The sequence below is a fragment of the Pecten maximus genome, chromosome 6 (assembly GCF_902652985.1).
Source record: "Pecten maximus chromosome 6, xPecMax1.1, whole genome shotgun sequence".
NCBI lineage: Eukaryota > Metazoa > Mollusca > Bivalvia > Pectinida > Pectinidae > Pecten > Pecten maximus.
Window position 1 is genome coordinate 40599745 of NC_047020.1, and position 23557 is coordinate 40623301.

A 23557-nucleotide genomic window follows, 5' to 3' on the forward strand; every position below is an offset into this window, starting at 1 on the left:
TTGCAAGATTAGATACCTTGGAAAACATAACTACATTTATATGGATATCAAATCTTAAGTATCTTAAGTATGCATTATAGTCCATATAATATATATTCGACACTTTCACACGCAGAAAAAAATATGACTGAAATGAATTCACCCGTCTACACTTTGTATTCGAAATTTGAATATTTATTGTATTTTTTTTATTTTTTTATTTTTATTTTTAGCAATTAAGGCCGCATCATATCATCACATACCGATAAATCCTGTCAAATTATAGTTATTACATTATCTTGTTTAAGTCAATTGCCGATCGGTACTAAATCCACTATCGGTGGTCTCAGTGTAGTATGAAATAAAGTACTGGCACTTCGTATACATACCTGTGATAAAGAGCATGGCACTGCCACGCTGCCCGACTCTACCAAGCTGTAATTAGTAATACCAGAATGTTAACAAGCCTCGTTCTGATAACGGAAGTAGCAGGTTCCCTGAACTTCCGGTTCCTAAATCGTTGCTTAGTGCACATAAACAGAAGATAAGATCATTGACTTTACCTGTATATTGAGTGCAAATGAAAAACACGCGCATGTATACGCGTTCGTAATACAGGTTTTTATATAAGTAACCCATATTTAATTATGGCGACGGGACATATATTGCCAGGATTTGGCCAACCAGTGACAAATCTGAGAAGAGCTAAAACAGCGTTTCCTTTGGATAAGACAATGTTGAAGGAGCATGCTTTATTAAATGTCCCAAGGCCAGATGTGAGAGAACTAAGACACATCAGAGAAAACGCACGACATGTGTGGTCCGCCAAACCTACATATGCCACATCATATAACTGCCATTATGAAGGGAGATCATTGGATGAACAGACAAAATCCAGGCCAACGTCACCAACAAGAAAAAATAAGCCTCATCCACCTCTGTAAGTTCTATATAATAATAAACTCGGCGTTAATCATATTAATTAATTTCTATATCAAATTGATATAATAGTGTTGAGCCTATTTCTTTGCAGGGGTATTATACCATATTATAAAGAGTTAAAAAAAAACTTTTTTACATTGCACATGTACAATGTATATAGAATCTATATATGATATTATTGAGAAAAAAACAACAAATAAATAAATAAATAAACTAATGGAAATAAAAAAAAAAAACATCAAGAGTTATAAAAGAATTACATTTTGGCATTCGATCTGATATTGTCACACTGTATCAAACTGGAATGAAATGTGCACTCTCTCAGATAAGGTAATATACATGTATATTGTGGATATACATATGTATTCATATAGACAGTCAGAGTAATTCTGGACTAGCATCATTCATTTTAGTTTAACAGAACTAGACTTTGTTGCCTTGACAGTGAAGGGTTGTTAGTTTGAAGCCTGGTACGGGCAGGATATTTTCACTACTCCTTACTGTTACAATATAACAAAAATGGTTAGAGCATCTTTGTATATTGTGAGGTCCTGTGTTTGAGTTTCAGTCTCGTCACTATGATTTGCCTTCACTTACACTAGGTTATTGCGATCCAGAGTTTCCCCTGGCCTTAACACCTGAACTTACACATCTTTACAGATAATTATATAAGATCCCCTGTTCTAGCTTCTGGTGAGAGGAAATTTGGGCAAGACAGGAGATTACAGGCTGGAGGGTCATGCAGCTACACCAGGAATTCCTTTTTTTTTCTTCATCAATGTCAATTAAAATCTAAGTCAGCCTCAGAAAATATCCAGAAATTATACTGTCAGTATTTTGTTAAGAATGAAGTTGAGATCAAAGCTAACATTGACAAGAGTGTTGTAGTATATACACTTCATTATGTGCTAAAACTTTCATCATAATGTTTCAAAAGTATTTCACCCATCAAGTTACAGGTGTTCATTAGGTTCATTAATTAACAATAAACATGGTAGAAGCATTATATTATTGGACATTTGACCCAGTCCATTAACTTTGCACCAACATAGTTAGGGTTGTTTTGTGAAAAACCCAAAAGTCTATATATATATACATGAATTTATAATCTCATAATATATCCTGAAGACAATACCAATTCAGTCTATGTACCATACCTCTAATTATTACTAATATTTTTTTGTTATTTGAGTCTGTCTAGACTGTACTGGATCATATTTTCATTTTTTAATTTTTTTTTCTTCATTTTTATAGATAAAGTAAAATATTTATATGTATGTAACATGATTATATCTCAATCAAAATCACTTCTTCTGCTAGGTGTCGAACCCATGACTTCTAATAAACGCTCAACCGATCAACCCATACACAGGAAAATGAACTGTGATTAGTAGATAGTACAGCAAGTACTCACTACATATAGCCCTTTGACTGTGATAGCCATATTGGATATTGAGATGGAACAAAACAATTTTTAATCTGTTCACTTACATGAAAAGTGTACACATTGTACAGGTCTAACTTTCAATATGCTTGAAACTTTTGTCAAAGAATTGGTTGGCAAATTTAAAATTAATAGCCATTCGGCTAAACAAAACTACTTGGGTTCTCAGGCCGGCTCCCTTTCTGCTTTGAAATGAAAAAAAGGCCCCTTCATCTCGGATATTTTTCCTGGTTGAATAAAGTAAAAATCTCCCTCATTATTCTTTGGGAGAAGAATTTGTGGAAAAAAGAATCACCAACAATCTTTCTCCTGTAATATTCATTATAATCATAAAATAAGAGCGCATGATAATTATGTGAAAAAAAACAAAGAGCCAAAATAAATCATTGTTTCCCATATTTTGAACCAGTTTATATGAAAACGGACAAGATTGGGTTGAAAAAAAAAAAAAAAAATGTCCTAATCTGGGTTTTTTTTTCATATTCACCAATAAAATGATACAGAAAATAAAATAAGTTAGCTATTCTTCCCCCATCTATAATATATAGAAACTATTGTTAGAAGAACCAAGTAATTATTTTCATTCAGCCTAACGTTACCTGGTAAAGGTCTATTGATATTGAAATTGATTAAAATGCAATGCATAAAGAAAACAGTTTTACTTTATTTGAAGAATAATTTATAATCGCTTCTTTTGTTAGGGTTCCTTTTCAAATACATACATGTTACATTTAAAGACTTAAATAGGTTGTACACTTTTATCAAAGAGTTTTAAATACACATCCCACTATCTACGACAGGCTTTGCTAGTAAGAGAGTTGATTTCCCAAACAAATTTCATTAAAAGGAAATATTTTAACTTGGCAAGACTATAATGGGGTATTATAGATATACTTGTTAAAAGAACAGGTACAAAAATGAAGTTTAAACATTTATTGTAAAGCTTGTATTTTAAGGTCCACAAATTGAAAGACCTGGTATACGCTTTTATGATAGAGTTTCAAATGCACAACCAGCACTAACCTACAAGCTAGTTTGCTAGTAAGAGAGTCGATTTACAAAACAGTTTTCATGAAAAGAAAATATTTTAGTTCGGTTATATGAATATGATAAATATGCTTTTTGAAAGAACAGATACAAAAATGAAGTTTGAAAATTATTAACTTAATGTATTTTACTGACCATGAAACTTTGAAAAAAATAGATACTGTATTACTATCAGTAAATCAGTTAGCCCCTGCCCACAAATAAACCATCTTCTTAATTTTTGCAGAATCATCAATTTTGAAATACATGTACAAATGTAGTAAGCTAAAAGTGGTTCTGTAAAACTAAACTTTTATACTGGGGAGATCTTTATATATATATATATGTCAAGTAGTAATAACGACAGTACAGACAAGTAAATTGTCGAATTTTCGAGGCAATCTGCCCCTTTATCAAGACACAGGTAAATTAAATACGATCACATATAGACATAGAACATGGAACAGTTACACAAATATAGGAGATATAAAAAAAAAAAAAAAAAAATTGTAATGTTTTAAAAACGATCCCCCACGGCCGATACTTAATTCGCCGAGGGCCTATTATTATTAATTAGGAAACATCTTAGGTGGTGTACAGATGCTAAAAGTAAATGAATGAATAAATAAATAAATAGATAATATAACTTAAAGGTTTTAACAAAATAACATCGCAGGTTAATACGATGTGACGGCAGACTTATTTGAGGATAGATATAGAAGAGTGTACTGGGCCCACTGGGCACATTTTGTATAATGGGTCAGTTTTATGAGTACAATTGTCCATCTAAAGATTTAATGATTGCTGGTGTTAGGATGGATATTAAAGGTTGTATTTGCAGCAGCCTCAAGTGGATTTTAAGATGGCCTGGGTTGGAGGCTACTTTGCTAGCCAAGAGTGTTCAATAATAGCTGTAGATATAGGTGGACTTAATTATTACTGGACAATGGAATTGAATTTGTTGGGAATTTTACTGAACAGCAGTAGATATGAGTGGGCTTATTAGGGGACAACATAATTAAATTTGTTTGGAATTTTATTGAACAGCAGTAGATATGAGTGGGCTTATTAGGGGACAACATAATTAAATTTGTTTGGAATTTTATTGAACAGCAGTAGATATGGGTGGGCTTATTACAAGACAACAGAAATAATTTTGTTGGAAATTTAACTGAACAGCAGTAGATATGAGTGGGCTTATTAGGGGACAACAGAATTTAATTTATTGTGAATTTTACTGAACAGCAGTAAAAATGAGTGGGCTTATTATGGGACAATGAAATTAAATTTGTTGGGAATTTTATTGAATAGCAATTACAGGACAATGAAATTATTGAATAGCAATATATATTACAGGACAATGAAATTGAATTGTTGGTAATTTTACTGAACATCAATAGATATGGATGGGCTTATTAAAGGACTATGAAATTGAATTTGTTGGGAATTTAACTGAACAGTAGCTAGTATATATGGATTGATTGAAGAATAAATATTAAAATTATATGCTATTAAGCAGCCTTCCAATGATGACCATTCCTGATCTTATTTTAAATATATGTGGTTTGTTTTTGTTTCAGAGTGTTTTTGACAAATAGACTTCATTACATTGATGGCCTCCAAAATCCTGATGCTACTCTGGGGAAAGATGTCTATAGAGGTAGAAAGCAACTTTGATTTTAATTTAGCAAACAAGCCTTGATTGTTTGATACACAGAATTTATTATGACTATGGGACTTAATTATATATATAGTCTTTTTGGTTGCAGTCACTTCATTACATTAAGACAAAGTGATGTGACAGTCATTATTATCGATATTTGGAATTGAAATGAACTTATCACATATTCCAGTAGGTTTTTTCACTATTTTGTGTTATAAAACCATGGAACAGTCTTTTCTGTAATGTTTTAACCATTTTTGTTTATTTATTTATTTTTAATTTATTTTAGTGGATGGAGTTGTGCCTGACGATGAATACATCAGGAGAAGACTAATCCGTGAGAAATACGTCGCACGGCCACAAACAGTAGCGATTAACCAATATGCTGATGATGTAAGTCAAGACTTCTTTAAAAGGCAAATCAATATACCAGTGTTACTTGGCTGTTTTTTTTTTTTATTATTCATCTACATATATTCGATTATCATTTGTTGATGACAAGCATGAAACCAAACAATTTTTAAATCCACAATCAATTATTGTGAATTTCTTCTCCTGTACAATGGATTAGGCCCTAAAATCTGTTAATTACTTTTGAAATTAAAAACTAAGTTAACAAGATAATTAACTGAAACATATATATGATGAAAGTGCAATAAAGTCCTTGAGAAATATTATTCTAATATACACCTGAATTTTTTCTTTATTAATAGGGTTTGAAAGAAATTTTCCCTGCAACAGAAGCACAAGCAGCAAGTGCCTGGCTAAAAATTGCAGATGATAAAGGTAAGAAAGAAAGAAAGAAAGAAAAAAGAAAGAAAGAAAAACATTAAAGAAAAGAAAGAAAGACAAACAAAGAAGAAATGACATATTTAACAAACATGTTCTTTGTCTATTACAGATAAGTTCCAACTCATGAATATGATGCAGGATGAACGAACAAGAGCATCTAAAGAACAGAACAAGAAGTTACAATCACCAGTAAGTGTTCAATTGGTGTTATATACTGTAAACATACATATTTTAGTGGTAATTTTATTTTAGCAGTTTTTGCGCTGCATGGAAGCATACATTCTACTGAATTATGATAGCCCTAATTGTAATTTATCTTCATTGCATTAATTTATCATATTCTACTAACCTGTTTTAGTTTGGATTTGTGCTAAAATTAGAGTGCATCAAATTAAGTATGTTTACAAGAATAATTAGATAAATTTAAGCCCTTGACCAGTATATACAACTGCAGGATTAATTTTGGGACATGATTAAGTGATTTTACCCATATTTTTCCTGAGCATTTAGAGAAAACCTCATCATGCATTCTTCGAAATCTTCTCCATTTAATTACTGGTAAAATAAAATTCTAAAATATTCTTTTATTGCATATACAATTTGTATATGGTGTTCTAGCAGTAGAATGCTGGGCTGGTGGTCAAAGGGTTACTAGTTCAAGTCCCAGCATGGGCTGTGTTGTATCCTTGAACATGAACCATTCTATTGTGTTGTATTTGACTCTTATATAAATGATAATGAGATTAGGTAATGTTAGAAGTGTCCTATTCAAGCTTTTAGCTCTGAATGGCAGCTCCGGCTGCATGCTCCCCAGGGAGTTGAGAAAGACAATTGTACATTGTATATAGCTGGTATCTAAAGGCCCAGTAACCATGGAGATAAGGACTTCTCTCTGAAACAACTATATTGCCATGATGAAGTAGCTTATATCAAGAACATAAAATCATTATCAAAATCATTATCATATGGTCCTCATAAAAAATATTAAGTGTATATTTTTTGTCCAGGTTCCAAAGCTGGAGAGAGCAAACACAGACATGCCCTCGCTACACAGGTGGATGAAAATGGCGGGAGCTGATGGTAAGGCATTTCAAATAGATATGACTCAATCCACAGTCATCAGAAAGTAATTTCTTCTACTGCACCTTTCATCCATAAAAATAAATTATATGAAAGATCGCTTCCTGATACTGTACTAAAGAGAAGCTGGTATGTCTTCGGTGTAACCCGGCCAGTATATTGTCTATAGCTTCTTCCTACTAACTTGGCTAAGGAGAAGTTCCTTTTAGCTCATTTGTAGTCAAGTCATTATATTAAGCCAGTGTCTTAGGTGCAATGGGCTGCGATGGCCGAGTTGTTAGACTAAGGTGTCCCGACACTTTATCACTAGCCCTCCACCTCTGGGTTGCAAGTTCAAAACCCATATGGTACAGTTGCCTGGTACTTCATGACCGTAGGCTGGTGGTTTTTCTTGGGTACTCTGGCATTCCTCTACCTTGAGACATTAAATGACTCTGGCTGTTAATCAGACGTTAAACAAACGGAACCAAACCAAATTTCAGGTGCAAATTATCCGAAGCAGAATCGATAGGAAGTCACTTAATGGTTTCTGACCATGGTCAAGATGAATGATTTAAATTTTTCGACAAGATTCTTTAAATACTTGTACATACAATCAAAACGCTGTATTCACAGGGATTTGATACTTAAATTCTTAACCTCACAGTCTATATATATATATTTGTATTGAGAATTCTTTCCAAGTCCCTGTAACTTATATATAAGTCTATACATACATCACACCTGTCGTATTTAGTACCTGGTCGCCTGCCTTAGTCAGCCCGAGGTACATGTAAGTACCTCTGATAACCAGTGTGGTGGGACACCCTAACAAATTGTTGTGGTTTGACAGTGATACATGTACATTTACATGTACATGTATATGGACTGATGTGTATTTTAATTTGTAGTCTTTTTTAGTTGTTTAATTGCATGCATTTGGGGGAAACAAATCAAAATTTGCCTGTAAATTGATGTGTTAAGAGACTTCCATGTGTTAATTAGAGATCACTGTGTTAAGAGACCACCTGTGTTAAGGGACCACTTGTTAACAGTTAAGATACAACTTTTGTTCAGTCAGCTCCTGTTTTAAGAAACTACCTGTGTTTAGAGACAATTTGTGTTAAGAGCTCCCGTTTTAAGAAACTACCTGTGTTTAGAGACAATTTGTGTTAAGAGACCAACTGTGTTAAGAGACAACTTGTGTTTAGAGCTTCTGTTTTAAGAGACCACCTGTGTTAAGAGACTGCTTGTGATAAGATATCACCTGTGTAAAGGGACCACTGTGTTTAGAGCCAATGTGTTAAGAGAATTGCTGTGTTTAAAGGCGACTATATGTTTAGAGACTACATGTGTTATGTGACTACATGTGTTATGAGACAACTGTGATAAGAGTCCCAGTGTTTTGAGACTCTCTGTGTTAAGAGACCACCTGCATTAAGAGACCACCTGCTTTTATATACTAGCTACATTTTTTAATAAATATCATCAAAATTAGAATAGAATAGTCAAGCTGTCATTTAATGCCATCCACATTCATCCTATAACAATGTAGGAATTTGTTTAAGTTAACAATAGTCATATTACTGATTTGTTGTGACCTATGCCTTAATAGTTGTTAAGGATTTATTTGATAAATAGAGATTTGAAAATTAATCTCATTGGCAGAAATAGACATTTGACTTTATTGAACCCTTCATGAATAAATCTTAATGTATTTAACTGATGTTTGAAGTTCATGTAGTTCTTAAAACATATTATTTTAGTGCATGCATATAATATTTATAGAATGGTTGATGTGATCGCCAGGTATGTGGGGGGTGGGGTGTTTTTTGTGGATGTCACAGCCAGCCCTTGGGCTGCTGAATCTCTTTTCTTGTAGTTTTTGAAGTATTGAAAAATCTTTCTTTTTAAGATTATGAATTACTGCAAAATTACCAGTTTAAGAGGGAATTTTATTTGCATTAACTTTTTTGATTCTCTCAATCATTTAAACCATACTCATGTACATTGTTTATGTACAGGGATTTATAAGCAGTGGAAATTTGACATGTTTTTTTTTAAATATAAGTGGATTTTGTGGTACTCTACAATTGTAAATGCACAAAGACAATTGCCCACAAAACATTTTTTTTTTAAAGCCAAAATGTTTCATTATTTTACCAAGCTGAACTACTGTAATTTGTGATGAATTTTCAAAAACTGTTAATTAGAATATTATTTTAATGTTTCTGAATAATATATATGTATATAGAAAATGTTAAAATTTTCATTTAGCAAAACCTAAAATTTATCATAAAATATTAATTTTAAGTCAATTAATCATGCTTTAAATTATATATAGTGTTTTGATACACCATCAACATTTTTTTCAGAATCAGAGAAACTGATTTTTCTTCTTTCTTTTTTTCAGAAAGCAATGCGTTAAATAAAGTTCTTCAGTCCATCCGGACCAACCCTGATCATCAGTTATCTTCGCGAGTTGGCTCCACTTCCGGATCTTTGAGAGAGAGACGTACCAACGAGATTAACTCCATGAGGCGTATTCGATTTGTTCCCCAGGCAACTCGCGGAGAGTTCTTAATGCATCCTGATTGGCCCCCAAACATTCCTCATCATCATGTGCCTTGAGTGACCCTGAATGACCTTTTGTGACCTTAGTGACCCCTAGTGACAACGGAATGACCAGTGAGTGACCAGTGGTCATGCACTCATTATGTGTGGTAACTAATGCCTAGAGGCTAGTTTATGTGTATAAATTTAAACCGGAAAATAGTTTAGAAAGATTTACCACCAAAACTTAATAGTTTACCATTTAAGACTGCCTTTCATGATCTGTACAAACAGTAGCCATTTTGTCATCTGTACACCTGTCAGCGAGTCAAAACTGAAAAACTGGAGACTCAAGTTTGCAGCCTGGCTTCAGGAAATAGAGATGTTTTGAAAATTATTTAAGTTCAATCAGAGACTTGTATATCACAGAGATTGGCAGCATAAGTAAGTCTCGCTCCATATCTCATGCCTCAATTGTTATCTGGAGCGGAAGCTTTGTGTCGCGAGATTTGGCTGTACACCTGTGCCAGTGACATACACGTCTCTGATTCAATTACTTTGATGCTTAATCATCTTTTTAAAACATCATTTTCTGTTACTTATAATTCAGTATTAATAATAATCAGATTTAAGGAATAAAAACAATAAAATTATTTCATTTTCAATAATCTGGGCCAGTTCAAGACCAATTATGTACCTGCATGAGACTGCCAATTTATTTCAAAAGATTCCAGTCCATATTTTTCCAGGTTTGACAGGTGTGCATTTGTTTGAAAGCACTTTATTTTCATTATTAATAAATGCATACTGTAAAGATTGATAGTTTCAGATGATTTTTTTTATTATTGTTTTAAAAGACAACATAAAGATTTGCTTTTGAACTTTTGGTAAAACCACTAAAACTTGAGGCATAGAAAAACCAAATCTATACAATTCTAGTATATTGTATGTTTGTATTTTTGTTAAATATCCAGACCATATATATCAGACAGAATGCAGCATTATAGCGGTTGTGTCTTTTTTATGTCCTTTTACCTTTAAATGTTTCATCCTTTAAACTCTTATGAATTAAAATCAATATATAACCTTCTCTGCAATCTTAAACTTGTAAAAAAAAAAGAGATTTCATTTAACATTTTTTTGTTGGGTGTCTGCTTCTGAAGTTCCAATTTAAACAAGGGAGATAATAAGCTGTTGAATGAATGCAGATAAAATTTCTTTCAAAAAACCTGGACAATCTACATGGAATATTAAAGAGAATCATGATAAATGTAATTTACTGAGAACAAAGATTTCTTTGCAGTTCTTTGCTATATTGACAATGCTTTAATCCATACCTAGAATATATTTTCTTAATCATCAAAATTTTACAGATATTTACAAAAATGTCTGCTTTAAAATCTTATCAATGTTACTTTACACATGCATATTTCATAAAGCTTTTAAATGAACCAATGCAGTTTTATTAAGTGATATATTTATATAAACTTTCTAGTCTCTTTTTACATATATCTATATATGATATACTTGACTCTGTTTTATATATTTTATTACAAATATATGGAGAAGCTTATTGAAAGATAGTAACCCTTATACTGTATGCAGATGAACACAAAAAATCTTTGATGATGAAACTACTGTACTTTGTTGTTAGGCACTTGTTATATTATGTCACTAAAATCTGATATAATGTTGACTATTGACAGATAATTAAGTACCATACTATTTTTTAATCAGTATTTTAAAGCCTATAATATATACCTTCACGAAGTTAATTTTCGCACAGAATTCCATCATACCTGGCCTTGAAGTTGCAGGTATACCATATGCCAAAATGGTGAAATCTTCCAATCATGATAAAATGCCATAATCTTGATTTACATACCAAATTCTGAGTATTTTTTGTAAAGAATTAAAATTTTATTTTGTGGGTGTTTACAAATGTTCTACCAGATATTGTGCCTTTTCATTTAATTTGATTTATTTGTAATCATACATAAGATGTGCCTGGGAAAGTCATTTTTTGTTTGATACCAATTGATTTTGATAAAAGAAATAAAGAATTATAGTAATATGATACCGTATAATTATTGTCGTACAAATGTATTCTTTTCAGTGTCTGAATCTATATTGTACAAGTTGATTATATTGTTCATGAATGATGTAAATCGCTTATATTTCGCGTGTGATTTATGTTCGCGTTAATGCGCAAGGAGAGTCAATCGCGAATTCAGATCAGTCGAAAATAACACTTAGATGGAAGCCAAGCTATTTGTCACTAGGAATTTAGGAATATTACAGAGTCTGATTCTAAAAGCGCATCATTCTTGAATTTAAAGTGATTTCAAAGATTAACGTTTGCGAAATCATGTTTTCGCTTAATAAAGTAATCGAGAAATCTCTGTGATTTACAATTGTACAAAATTATAGTAAAAATTGTTCCTTTGTGATTTAAAAAAAAAATGGAAAATATATCTATTTTGCAAAGCTTTATATATTTGGTAAAAAATCTAGTTATCGTACGGTATTGTTTGCTTTTGAATGCAGTTAGATCTGCGCTTCTTTGCCTCACTGAAATTCATCTTTGGATTCCCACTTTCAATATACACTTCATGTAGTGCAATCAACCGTGGGTGTCCGATGATGAATGAAATGCAAAAATAGGTTAATTTGCACGTGCTTTCAGCTGATGTTGTAATAGTGCCTTGATGATAGATTTTTGTCAATTCATCAAATGAAAATATATATATTTTTTTAAAAGTTGTTTGCTGATTATTTTAAATGGGGTAATTAACAAAGTATTATTTTTAGCATAATTTACTTGTTATATGCTTTATATATTATATTGCCTAATAAGTACATATATATAGAGGGAAACATATGTATTATATATTCTTTTGTTATTCATGAATATTTATTCGTTGGTCTTTTGGGTTTTGAGTGAAATAACGGGTTTTCTATATTTTAATCAGTGACCTTGCATGATTTGGTAGAGGACACGGTCGAATTGTGATCCTATTGGTTAGGAATGTTGTCGGATTATCATCTGAAGAAAGCTGAGAAAACTATTGGTTAGTACTTCAATTGGTTAAATTGTACCTAGTTGGAAAATTCTTTGATTGGCTTAGAACATGACTTCATCTTTCTCTGATTCGCTGAAATATAGTTGGATATCATCTGATTGGCTGAAATGTATTTGGATAGTCTTGTTACTGGCTGAAATATAATTGGATAATCTCTGATTGGCTGAAATATAATTGGATAAACTCTGATTGGCTGAAATGTAATTGGATAAACTCTGATTAAAGAAAAACAGTTTAATAACCCCTGATTGGTTAAAATATAAAAGTCACATTAGCGTTGAGTAAATCCTTGCTGGTCGTGTTGAACTTGGCAACTACACAATCTGTAAAAATGTTTCTTTACCATAATTTATTCCTGATGAATCAGATTTGACATAAACGTTTATTGTATACAGTACTTCAGAGTCGATAATATGGATCATTATCAGTATGTTTGAAAATCATAAATTCAATAATATGGTGGTTGGATAAAAATATATATATATAAGTGGGATACATATATACTGTTTGTGGTGAGATAGGGTTAACTATGGATGATGTATCAGGGGAAATAATTATAACCATCTTATAATAACGATATATATTATATATTCATATTTAAATGTGTTTTTATTATTTTAGTACTGAAATTGACTCAACCTATTTGTGATGCATTTTTTCTATTCAGTCCGGAATTTTGATCAGTCCCATCAGAAATAGAGTGACTTTTTAGTCGCGACGATATATTACTATAGAATGGTCTTATGTTGTTGGTAAAATGTGAATGTATATTTGTGGAGTAATTTACATGTATTCAAGAGTGTTAGAACATTGAAGTGTCTTTCCCGTATCTTTATCTTCCCATTAAGATGTCCGAAAAGCTTATGCATTGTCATGTCAAAATACAATAAACAACCCCCAAAACAGTCAAGTCTTTGTCTTTGTATTTTGTAGTATTGTTTAAAGTGTCGTATCAAAACAAGAAAATTATTTAAGATTGAGGATTACTTGATTGGGTCCAACAACATAAAGATAGTCTTTATTGTGCAATTGTCAGATTTGAATTGGCATACTAGTCTTTTAACACTGACACTGGAATGAGCCTGTTGAGTTTTCTTATGCACCCCATTAAGTGATGAACGTTACTCAGGAATAAAATTTGAAAAAAATACAACAAAAGCAAAAGAGAGAGGGAAGACAAAATCTTAAGATATTCCTAATAACTGCTAATTCGGTATGCCACAACCTGGGGGGGGGGGGGGGGGGGGGGCTTAGGCTTGCACAAAAATGAGGCAGTGCCAAGGGAGTCATTAGGGAGAAAAGGAGTCTTGGAAGAGATACATATGTACGCTTTATATTTATAACATTAGCCTACCGGCTCCTGGCAATAACAGTGACCATGGCGACCAAAAATCCTGAAACTCGGACTTGTCCGAAATATTATGGTACTTTATCATTGTGTAAAGTTTGATCAAAATCTCTCAAGGGATGAACCGGTAGAGCTCTGACGAATTTTGGCGTCGGGTACATATGTCCTTGACTGACTGAAAGGAAACCTATAGTCCCCTGTTTCACCGGTAGCGGACTAAAACGATCTTCCTTCATAACGTCATGGTGTCACGCACATCAAGGTCAGAATAGAAAGCTGAATAGAGAAAAACGTGCTTTAAGAGCTAAAGGAAATGCCGTTTTCCCACAATATTTGCATCAAACTTACGTTTTTTAGCTCGCCGGTCACGATCGAGTAACCGTGAGCTAATGCTGTCACCCCGGTGTCAGCGCGACGGACGTCCCTCCCCTAAACTTTAAATAAGGAGCCCAGGAGTTACCGCAAATTGATATGGAATTTTAGTGTTTATAATCATTAAATGTCTAGATATTATCAATTGACAATTAAGTGTTGGAAATATTTCGACTTTTTTTTAACGAATTTCACATATTTTGGATTTAATTGTTCATCAGGTAACTATTAGAATTTGAATAAAGTTCACAAAGTTTTCAAAATATCTTATTTTCATATATCAGATACATTAATTTGGCATTGAGAATGTACATCCTGACAACTCACTGGGTTTTAGCATTATGTAATCATTGAGTGCACATGGATGACACACAAAACATGTACATGCACAAGTAAACGTATTTTCATCCGTAATGCAGACGTCAGTGTTTTAGTAACAAATAGAACAAAGAATCCCACTTGATACGTAAATTTTAATTACAAAATATACACGTTGAATATTAATACAGATTATATAAATAATCACACTTATAATAACAATACATTAAATATAAAACATCTTTACAGTAACAACTTCATATCACTTCTTACTTTGGAGAGCTTTTTTTCACAAAGATAGAATTCTAAACCAACACAATAGCATAACAATAAGTCGAGTATTCTACACACTCAGTTAATTTGAAGAGAAAACTCTAGTGATTTGCAAATATACAATAACAATTTGATAGTGCAGCATATTCAGGATGCAAGTCGTATCTAATTTTACTATCGTCACAGAATATTTCCATTTATATTCTATTTTATTGCATTTTTGCCAGGGAAATATAATATTTATTAACAAAATAAAACTTCAGCGACGAGCAGTGAAAATATAAAATTTTGCAGTGAAAATATTGGTTTTGCAGTGAAATATACGGGCTTTTTTCTCGATTTTGACCAATCAGAGCGAACCTTTGTATTCATCTCATTGAAACTTGCCGATTTTTCCAAGCGAAGATAGATAAATTGGTTATTTGGCTGTATTTCTGAAATATTCAGACTAGCTTTTGACCGAATACTCACTAAACGATAGTTATTCGTGCACAGATTCTCCGATAACAGCAGAAAACGCTTTTATGATTGCGTTGACCAGTCCTTTTAAAATGGCGCCGTCAAGTTGACGTGGAGTAACGCCACAAAGAGATGACGTCCTGAATTATGTTACTGATTCTCACACTTTCTTTTTGACACTATTGATTTTTCGATGTTTCAAATTTTGTTTTTTAGTATATAAAATGCAATAAAAAGAAATCTGAGCGGTTTCCCGTTTAATATAACATACACTGTATATTTCATTCGTATGACAGAATATTTCGATATTCTATTGCGCCTTAAAATGAATTTGTAATTCAAACTTGATACTTTCCTTCACTGTCAATTTCAACGTCTTAAGCATAGTTCTTTACTTGCCAAAATTAAGTTTTACCTGATCATGAATATAATCGGCGAAAGTTAAACTTTTTTGTGTTGTATATTAGCCAAAAGTTTAGAATTTCAGACAAGTATACTCTAAATAGCAGAAATCAAACCAAAATTATAAGAAACGAAACAAAAACATGTTAATCTTATTGTTCCTATCAAGATATACGTAACTATAACACCAGTATGAACGAAGAGATTTGACGATTATCAGGGCAATTCAACCCCTTGACAAGACACAAAAGCTATCTAAACTGAACGATACGTCTTGCGATAGTTAAAAATAACATTGGTTTACTTGTTGTGACAAAATATATAATACATATGCAGACATTTCTGTAAACAATGATATTTTTTAACTATCATTAAAAGCCATTGACTTCTAGCTTAATAAAGGATATTGGGATTTTCTTAAGACATTTATGTAGTAGACAACTGTTCTTTCTTTTAATTCATGTTCTCTTAAACAGCAGATAAATCTTATCCTCAAAATCGAACAATATGGACAATGACATAATATAATTTGACGTTTAGTATGGTCTGTCTTGTTTAACGTCCTATTAACAGCCAGTGTCATTTAAGGACGTGCCAGGTTTTGGAGGTGGAGGAAAGCCGGAGTACCCCGGAGAAAAACCACCGGCCTACGGTCAGTACCTGGCAACTGTCCCACGTAGATTTCGAACTTGCAACCCAATAATTTGACGTTATTAGCCATCTCAAACAGGATAAAATGATATAGTATGTACAATTCATTACCTATAAATAAAGTATAAAATCTCTGAAAATTTTATAAAAGTAAAATTTCTTTTAAAAATGACAGAATAGATTATTCACAAAACTGGTTTTAAAAACATTTGTAAAATAAACAATTCTTTAAAAAGTTGACACATTTCAGTATCGCTTCAAATGTGAACCATTTTCATGTTATATCAGTAGTTTGAAAATATTCAACGTGAAACGCAAGCAAATTATTGACCTTGATATTATTTACACGAGGTACACAACATAATTTAAGTTTTATGATAAGAATATATACCAAGAATAATTAATCAAACACACAACCTTAATTTGTAAATATTTAACATTAATAACAAAACAAATAAAGAAATAACTGAATTAAGACAGGCACTTTGAAGCATTAAAGGGACATGCTTTATATTAAACACATTTATTATCTTCTCCTGAATATATTGCTATGTACATAAGTATATGAACGTATTCTAAGGGTACCTTTTATGTATAAAAGAATAGCACACCACACAGGTACATATTGGGTGTTTTGTCCCAATAAATCACCAAAAAATGAACATGTTTTCACTAATCAATAGAGTTGATAAACTATATAGAAGAATTTTATTAAAAAGATTAAAAATACAGATATCCAATTGTAGGCTTCTAAACTCAAAATTAGGGGGAAAATCATATTAGCGTGTCGAGTTCTTTTTCAATTATTTGTCTATACTCTAGCTAGGCTAGCTTATATACCACATGTTCAATCTAAAATTTTAAACAAAAAATAAAACAAAACAAAAATAAATAAAAAAACAAATCTACAAAAATAGAAATCATTGGATAATCTCTTGGTAAATGTATTATGCTGATTAAATAACGATTGTAGCAGTAGTAAAAGCGGCGGGGCGGGGCAGTGGCAACCCCACTTTACTAAGTACTGATTGCCGTTACTTAACTGAAAACATCATTACATAGTCTAAACAATATTTTATAGATGGAATGGAAACATACATGTACATTGCAAACTCATTAAGAGAGTCAAGAACATTCTATAATATGCTCGTTTAATTGTTTTTTGTTTGTTTTGAAAATGCATCAAATGCTGTTAAAAACACTTAATTTACTGTCAATAAACACATCTACATTTTAATCTTTAAAAAAAAATCAAGACAAAACTCTATCTTGAAAATCAAAATGCAAGATTTTTTTCAATATCTGTTTTTCGAAAACGGATCATAAAATAAAAATAGTTACGATTTGTATGTAAAACTGTAAAAATATTAATGTTAGTGTAATATGCTTATTATAGAGGATGAAGTGTCTTAGTAGATAAAACATGCCGTTTGCAGTGACTTTACATATATAATATACTTAACTCCAAACACTCGATTAAATTATGCAAAAAAAAAAAATCTGTTACATAAAATTAAATTAGTATTCATATGGTAATAGATTCTTGTTCATAATTTCTCTCCCAAATGGAGATATTTTGTCAATAGTGTTTTCCCAAAGCGTTTCATGTGTGGCCTTTTCTGACACACTAACTACACAATGCTGTATTGGTTTCGTTTTGTTCTGATATTCATCCATTCCGAGTTCCTGATTCAGTGTAAAAGAGTCCGAACCGTCAATGAAGTTTACATCTGCTACCTTCTTGAGCAGAAACCCAAACACGTATACATCATCAACGGGGACTAAAGGAACGGTATAAGAGGCATCGAGCAACATTGGGACGAGGTCGCTGGTAAACAGGACTACATAACCTGAGCAGAAGGTAGGTAAGATACCCTTGTCAGACTCGGACAGAACTTCTGGGGGTATATACCACTTACTGTTCCGATCAAGGACAAGTTTGTGATTATATTTGCATTGGCAAACAATAGATTTTGGCTTTTTCATTAATAGTGGAACAAATTTTTCTACAAGTGAATAAACATTTACAAATATATCATCATCAACTTTGAGTATATATTTGGCTTGAGTACAACGATTGTTTACGAAATCTAGCAAGGTTATCGCTTTGAGCGACAAATTTTTAAAAGTGTCTTTGAAATGGCAGATGATGATATCGTCATGTTCTTTCCTTTCCTTTTCTAAAGATTCCATAATGCGTTTATCTTCCGTTTCAGCGACAAGAAAAACACGTTCTACGTAAATTTCTTTGAAGTTGTGCACCCCACCCCAAGTGTTTCTGATTTCATCACGGTAGTGGGTATTTTGTGGAACACTTTGTATATATATCAATAGATGAACCGCACCTCGATGACAAACTTCCTTTTGGACGTCATATGACACAAGATGTGGATGTTTACGAGATTGCAATGGCAACTGAACCAGTTTCGGTCCATGGATGAACCACTTCATAACCTCAGCACTAGACGGTCCTGTATAAACTTGTCCCACTTTTTTCGTCGCATTGTTGTCATGGTTATCATTATCCCTATTGTCTCTCCTTTGTTCAAAGTCTTCTTGCGCCAGTTCCTGTGTTTGTTTGAGGTAGTGTTTTGGGATGAAGTTTAATTGAAAGTGTACGGTCATCAGGCAAATCCATAGCAAACCGTACAGAATCAACGCCTCGACCTTAATCAAGGTACGTATACAAGACGGTATCTGCATTTTAAAAATATTGAGCTGATAAGTCCCTGCAAATGAAAATTTAAAAAAAGAGTTAACAATTAACAAATATTTTTGCCTCCTAGGTATCAAAAATTTAGGCTCTCAGCATCATTTCATTATTTCCCTCTATTATATCTTACTCCTAGTTCGAATTGAAAAGTCCTAATGTCTTGTGTCTTTGGTAAATACTTTTTTCACGGTCCCAAAACGTAAAAAAAGAAAAGAAAAACATTAATGTCACATATTCATTTAGTTACCTTAGAAGTCAGCGAAATCCGAGTGAAAATATTTTCCCCCTAAAATAATTAGCTATTTTTAGTCCCAAATGCGCCTTTGATTTGATCAGGACTCATCGAAAATTAATATATTTTCTCTTATTTATTTAACGTACTGATAAAAATCATCAACTTTTTCCTGTACCCAATAAATTACTTAATGTTCAAGCCCATATAAATTTATCTTGTAAGGTATTCGAAATAGTCCAAATACATGCTTCGATTCAGAAAAATACTTGATTGATTTTGTCTCGAAACAACTCCATTCATCACCCCATGAAATCGACAATGATGATGATGGCTTTTGCTTAGGAATGAAATGCCCATTGGTACAACTGTATTATACAGCAAATAACCTTTGACCTTTCATTCCAATTTCTGCTTTAATCCTTACCTTTCAGTATTTTAATAAACCTGTAATAATTGTCTTGATTTTCGTACAGTTATGGCAAGCCTTATTGAAGGTAGGTGGATCTAGCTATTGTTTCACTATTTGTTAAATAATCAAATTCGTGTGATTTTCATGACTTTTTGCATCAAAAAGAATGGAAATGATACAACTATTTGAACTCTTTTAAGAATTTCTTTCATGAAATAGATATAATATGGACCTATATTAGTCCATGGGTTATGGACTTACCGTTCAAAATTGTCCAAAAACTTTTGTTGGAATTATGCCAATGTTAAATGTTTGGAAGAAAAAGCCATCAAAGAAAGGCAGATGAGATAGATGCTCCCGATTAAAAATGGTTCAAAGTTTCCGTTCAATAGACCTCCGTATGAAGTAAGTCAATACAATTCATTGTGATAGCTATCAGAAAAAGAAATGGGATTTATAAGCATTTCATTCCTCAAAGGAATTTACCAAAGACCCATAAATAGATAGCTCATTTAAGTATGAATTTAGTAAACCCGGATACATAGCAATTGTACTTGTCGTCACACGGGCGTGATACTATTTTATTTACATCCGGGTACTGAACAGTATATCACGATCTGCTAATTGTTGCATTGTATTGAATAACACAGGGTAGATCTACCTGTGTAAGTAACAGGCATATTCAGACACAGATCTAGAGACACCCACACATATATACGTATATCATTTTCTTTATAAATAAAGATATACAGTTCTATCTCAATCATGTGTTACCGAATTGTTGAACAGCAATATAAGTAGGTGGTTAGCATATATCTGGGTCATTAGAATACGGTTCTTATGTAGTGTATCTACCGGTACCTATTGTCGAGATCAAGGCCTATATATAGAAAACAATATGAATGTATCTGCAAGAATATACGTACCCTTACATCTGTGTGGTGGAATCCGTTGGGTCTTACACGGATAAAACAGGTATAAACATGACATCAACCCGTTTTATGTCCAGGTGGTTTAATCGATAACTGATTGACAACATTGTGTAGATTTCAACCGGATACACTCATGGGTGTATGTATACTAGCGCATGTGTAGTACGCCGGAGGAGAATCCATTTTCTAATACACCTATATCAATAGTTGTTTTCCATTCAGTATTGTTAGCTTCAAACACTACGAGTTAGATTCGTTTGAAAGCTAACTATGAACTTGATTTGAGATATTATGCCTTGTATGTTTATTATCGTAATATAAATCTCTGTGCTTAACAAATATTGATGCAATTTTCTATTAGATATGAAAGGGTGCCTAATTAATGCATTATGAAACTGGAATGACAAAAAATCGTGACATTCTCCTGGCATATAATTATATATAATATTGTACATTATATTATAGATTGTATTATACATTATATAAATAATTGCATATTATATATTATATTATATCATACATTATGTTATATTATACATTATATAAATATTTGTATATTGTACAGTATACTATATATTTTACATTATATCATATATCATATTGTACCTTATATAATACATATAAATAATTGTATATTTTATTAAAATTATATATTATATCATGCGATACTGGCCGCAATAAAAAGTTTTATCTAAAGGGACTGGCAATAAATAAAGCAATTTGCATTAGCATTTCTTAGTCTTAGGTAACTATTTCCTGTAATTAGTTTTTACTATCAAGCAGAGATCATCATTAAGATAGTGTTTACTGGTAATTAGTAATTATGATTTTGAAGTGATTTGCATTAATTAGTATCAACTAGCAGCTCTTAGTAACTATCAGCAACATCTCGATTTTTTGTGTGTGTTGATTTTGATAGGATTATTTTCTCTATCGAGATACTTAATCAATGGAAGATCTCAAGTCTGCTTGAATGCTCTTAATCTCTTCCACTTTACGTTATATCCAATCGATTTTAGGCTGAACCTTATAGAAAACATGAAATAGTACCCAGATATTGATATTTTATTGTGATGGGTAACCTGTGGAAGAAATATGACGATGGCGGACCGTATGTATAAAAAAAATGGAAAAAAAATCTACTTTTTGAAAAAGATAGAATACCTAAAGCATATTGAGGGTGCATGTTTGTACTAGAAAAGAACACAGTACATGCTTTGAGTGATATATGAGTGTAATGGTTAGAAATAAGCGAATAAGAATCATACTGGATGGTGTCAACCATTAATCTTTTGAATAAACAATACAAAAAATCAATTTGCGTTTCTGAACCATGATGGAATGAAACTGTGTTTGCTTTGATATTACAAAGCATGGCTTTTATATATACCACTAAATCGTGATGACGGTGTCAGAGGTCATTTGCACACCATTCTATTTGAATTAATCTCCTTCTTTACGATAAACTCTGTGTATGCCTAAATGATAACTAATTATCGTTTGATTTCTATAACACTAATTGCATTATAGAAAGAACAAAACAAATTTTCAAATGCAAAAATTAATAGAGAATATCGATATGCTAACAGAACCTTCATTCAAATACATGCACGAAATTTGACCTGGCGTCCCGGAAGTGTAAGTATATTTGATTTCAGCGACGACACCCGTCATGCAGTACTAGTTCGCTGACATTATGATAAGGTTATTTCACAAATTGCGGTGAATGTCGCCGTGCATGGTTTATCCCACCAACCGAAAGTTCCGTGATTGTGTAAAAATACTGTGACCGTACACCACTGGGAGGCTGGAAAATCGGGTTGGGGAGGAGAAGTAGCACATTCATCAATGCACCAGTCGGTGTAGTTTGCCTCCAGCCCATCCGATAGCCAATAGTAAACAGCCTTGGATGGGTTGTAATGTAGTCCGATCCAGTAAGGTAGATTGTCGTCTGAAAATGAAGCAGTCAGTGTAAGTGTTTTTGTGGAGGAAATTAACGAAATGAAATTACTGTTTAAAGACGATAAAACAAAATGTTTACAAAATACAGATATGTATGGATACCTTTGAAAAAAATACGAGAAGATTGATATTGTATGTTCTTTTAGATGCTATGAAAATGCTAAATTTTGAAAACACGAAAATACTAATAAAAATGCATGGCATATTTTTTCAATGCATTGTGTTTAACGATTTCATTTTTCACTTTACGTGGACAATGCCAATTGCTGATCGCCTCTATTGACATTTTTGACAGACCTGTAGATGTGACTTTTGTGAGGTTAAAGGTCATATAAATTACACTGCAGATATCAAATTACATTAAAACGAGAGAGATAGAAAGTAGACAAAAACTGAATTAAACTGCATCATACAGCCCTTTAGTCCTTCTTACTTTGTAAAGAATATAATTGAATTATCAATATCAAGGCAAACTTACTTGTATAGCCATGCTCAAGCAAAGGCAGCTTGTAATTGTCTGATAAGGTTTCAGATCTCGGCTCAAACAGACGCCCAGAGACAGACGAGGACGAGCAATAATTGTCAGCGTTAAATCCCGATATTTTTGAGTCAGACATGTATATACAGCTAGTATTTCCTACAAGAATCCCTGACTTCTCTAACACACACGTCCGGAATTCTGAAACAGATTTTAGATTACATGTAAACACATAATTTGTATATCAATCAGACCATTTTCATCAATTCCATCAAATCATAAATGCAAAAGGAAGAATAGAATGCCGACATGCATCAATATCTTAAATCTTACTTAAAATCATAAAATGGGGACAAAATCAGTCGTTTGACTTTCAGAAAAGGCAAAACGAAAGGAAAAGTAATTTTTTTACCTACTACACAGTAAATATGTCAAACTAATCATTAAAGTATACCATTCTGTCT

At 32.4% G+C, this 23557-nt stretch overlaps 2 protein-coding genes across 2 annotated transcripts; one reads left to right on the forward strand and one right to left on the reverse strand.

The window, feature by feature from the left end:
* Positions 1-487: 487 nt before the first annotated feature.
* On the forward strand, positions 488-13451 carry LOC117329784. Its single transcript, XM_033887917.1, has 7 exons — positions 488-919; positions 4972-5051; positions 5344-5447; positions 5768-5840; positions 5956-6035; positions 6854-6926; positions 9319-13451. Exons 1-7 carry the CDS (start codon positions 627-629, stop codon positions 9534-9536), a joined length of 921 nt encoding a protein of 306 aa, XP_033743808.1. The 5' UTR covers positions 488-626; the 3' UTR covers positions 9537-13451.
* A 4089-nt stretch (positions 13452-17540) lies between these two features.
* Positions 17541-20794, reverse strand: LOC117329783 (beta-1,3-galactosyltransferase 1-like). Its single transcript, XM_033887916.1, has 2 exons — positions 20648-20794; positions 17541-19093 (listed from the first exon to the last, which is right to left on the reverse strand). Exons 1-2 carry the CDS (start codon positions 20709-20711, stop codon positions 17883-17885), a joined length of 1275 nt encoding a protein of 424 aa, XP_033743807.1. The 5' UTR covers positions 20712-20794; the 3' UTR covers positions 17541-17882.
* Positions 20795-23557: the final 2763 nt, after the last annotated feature.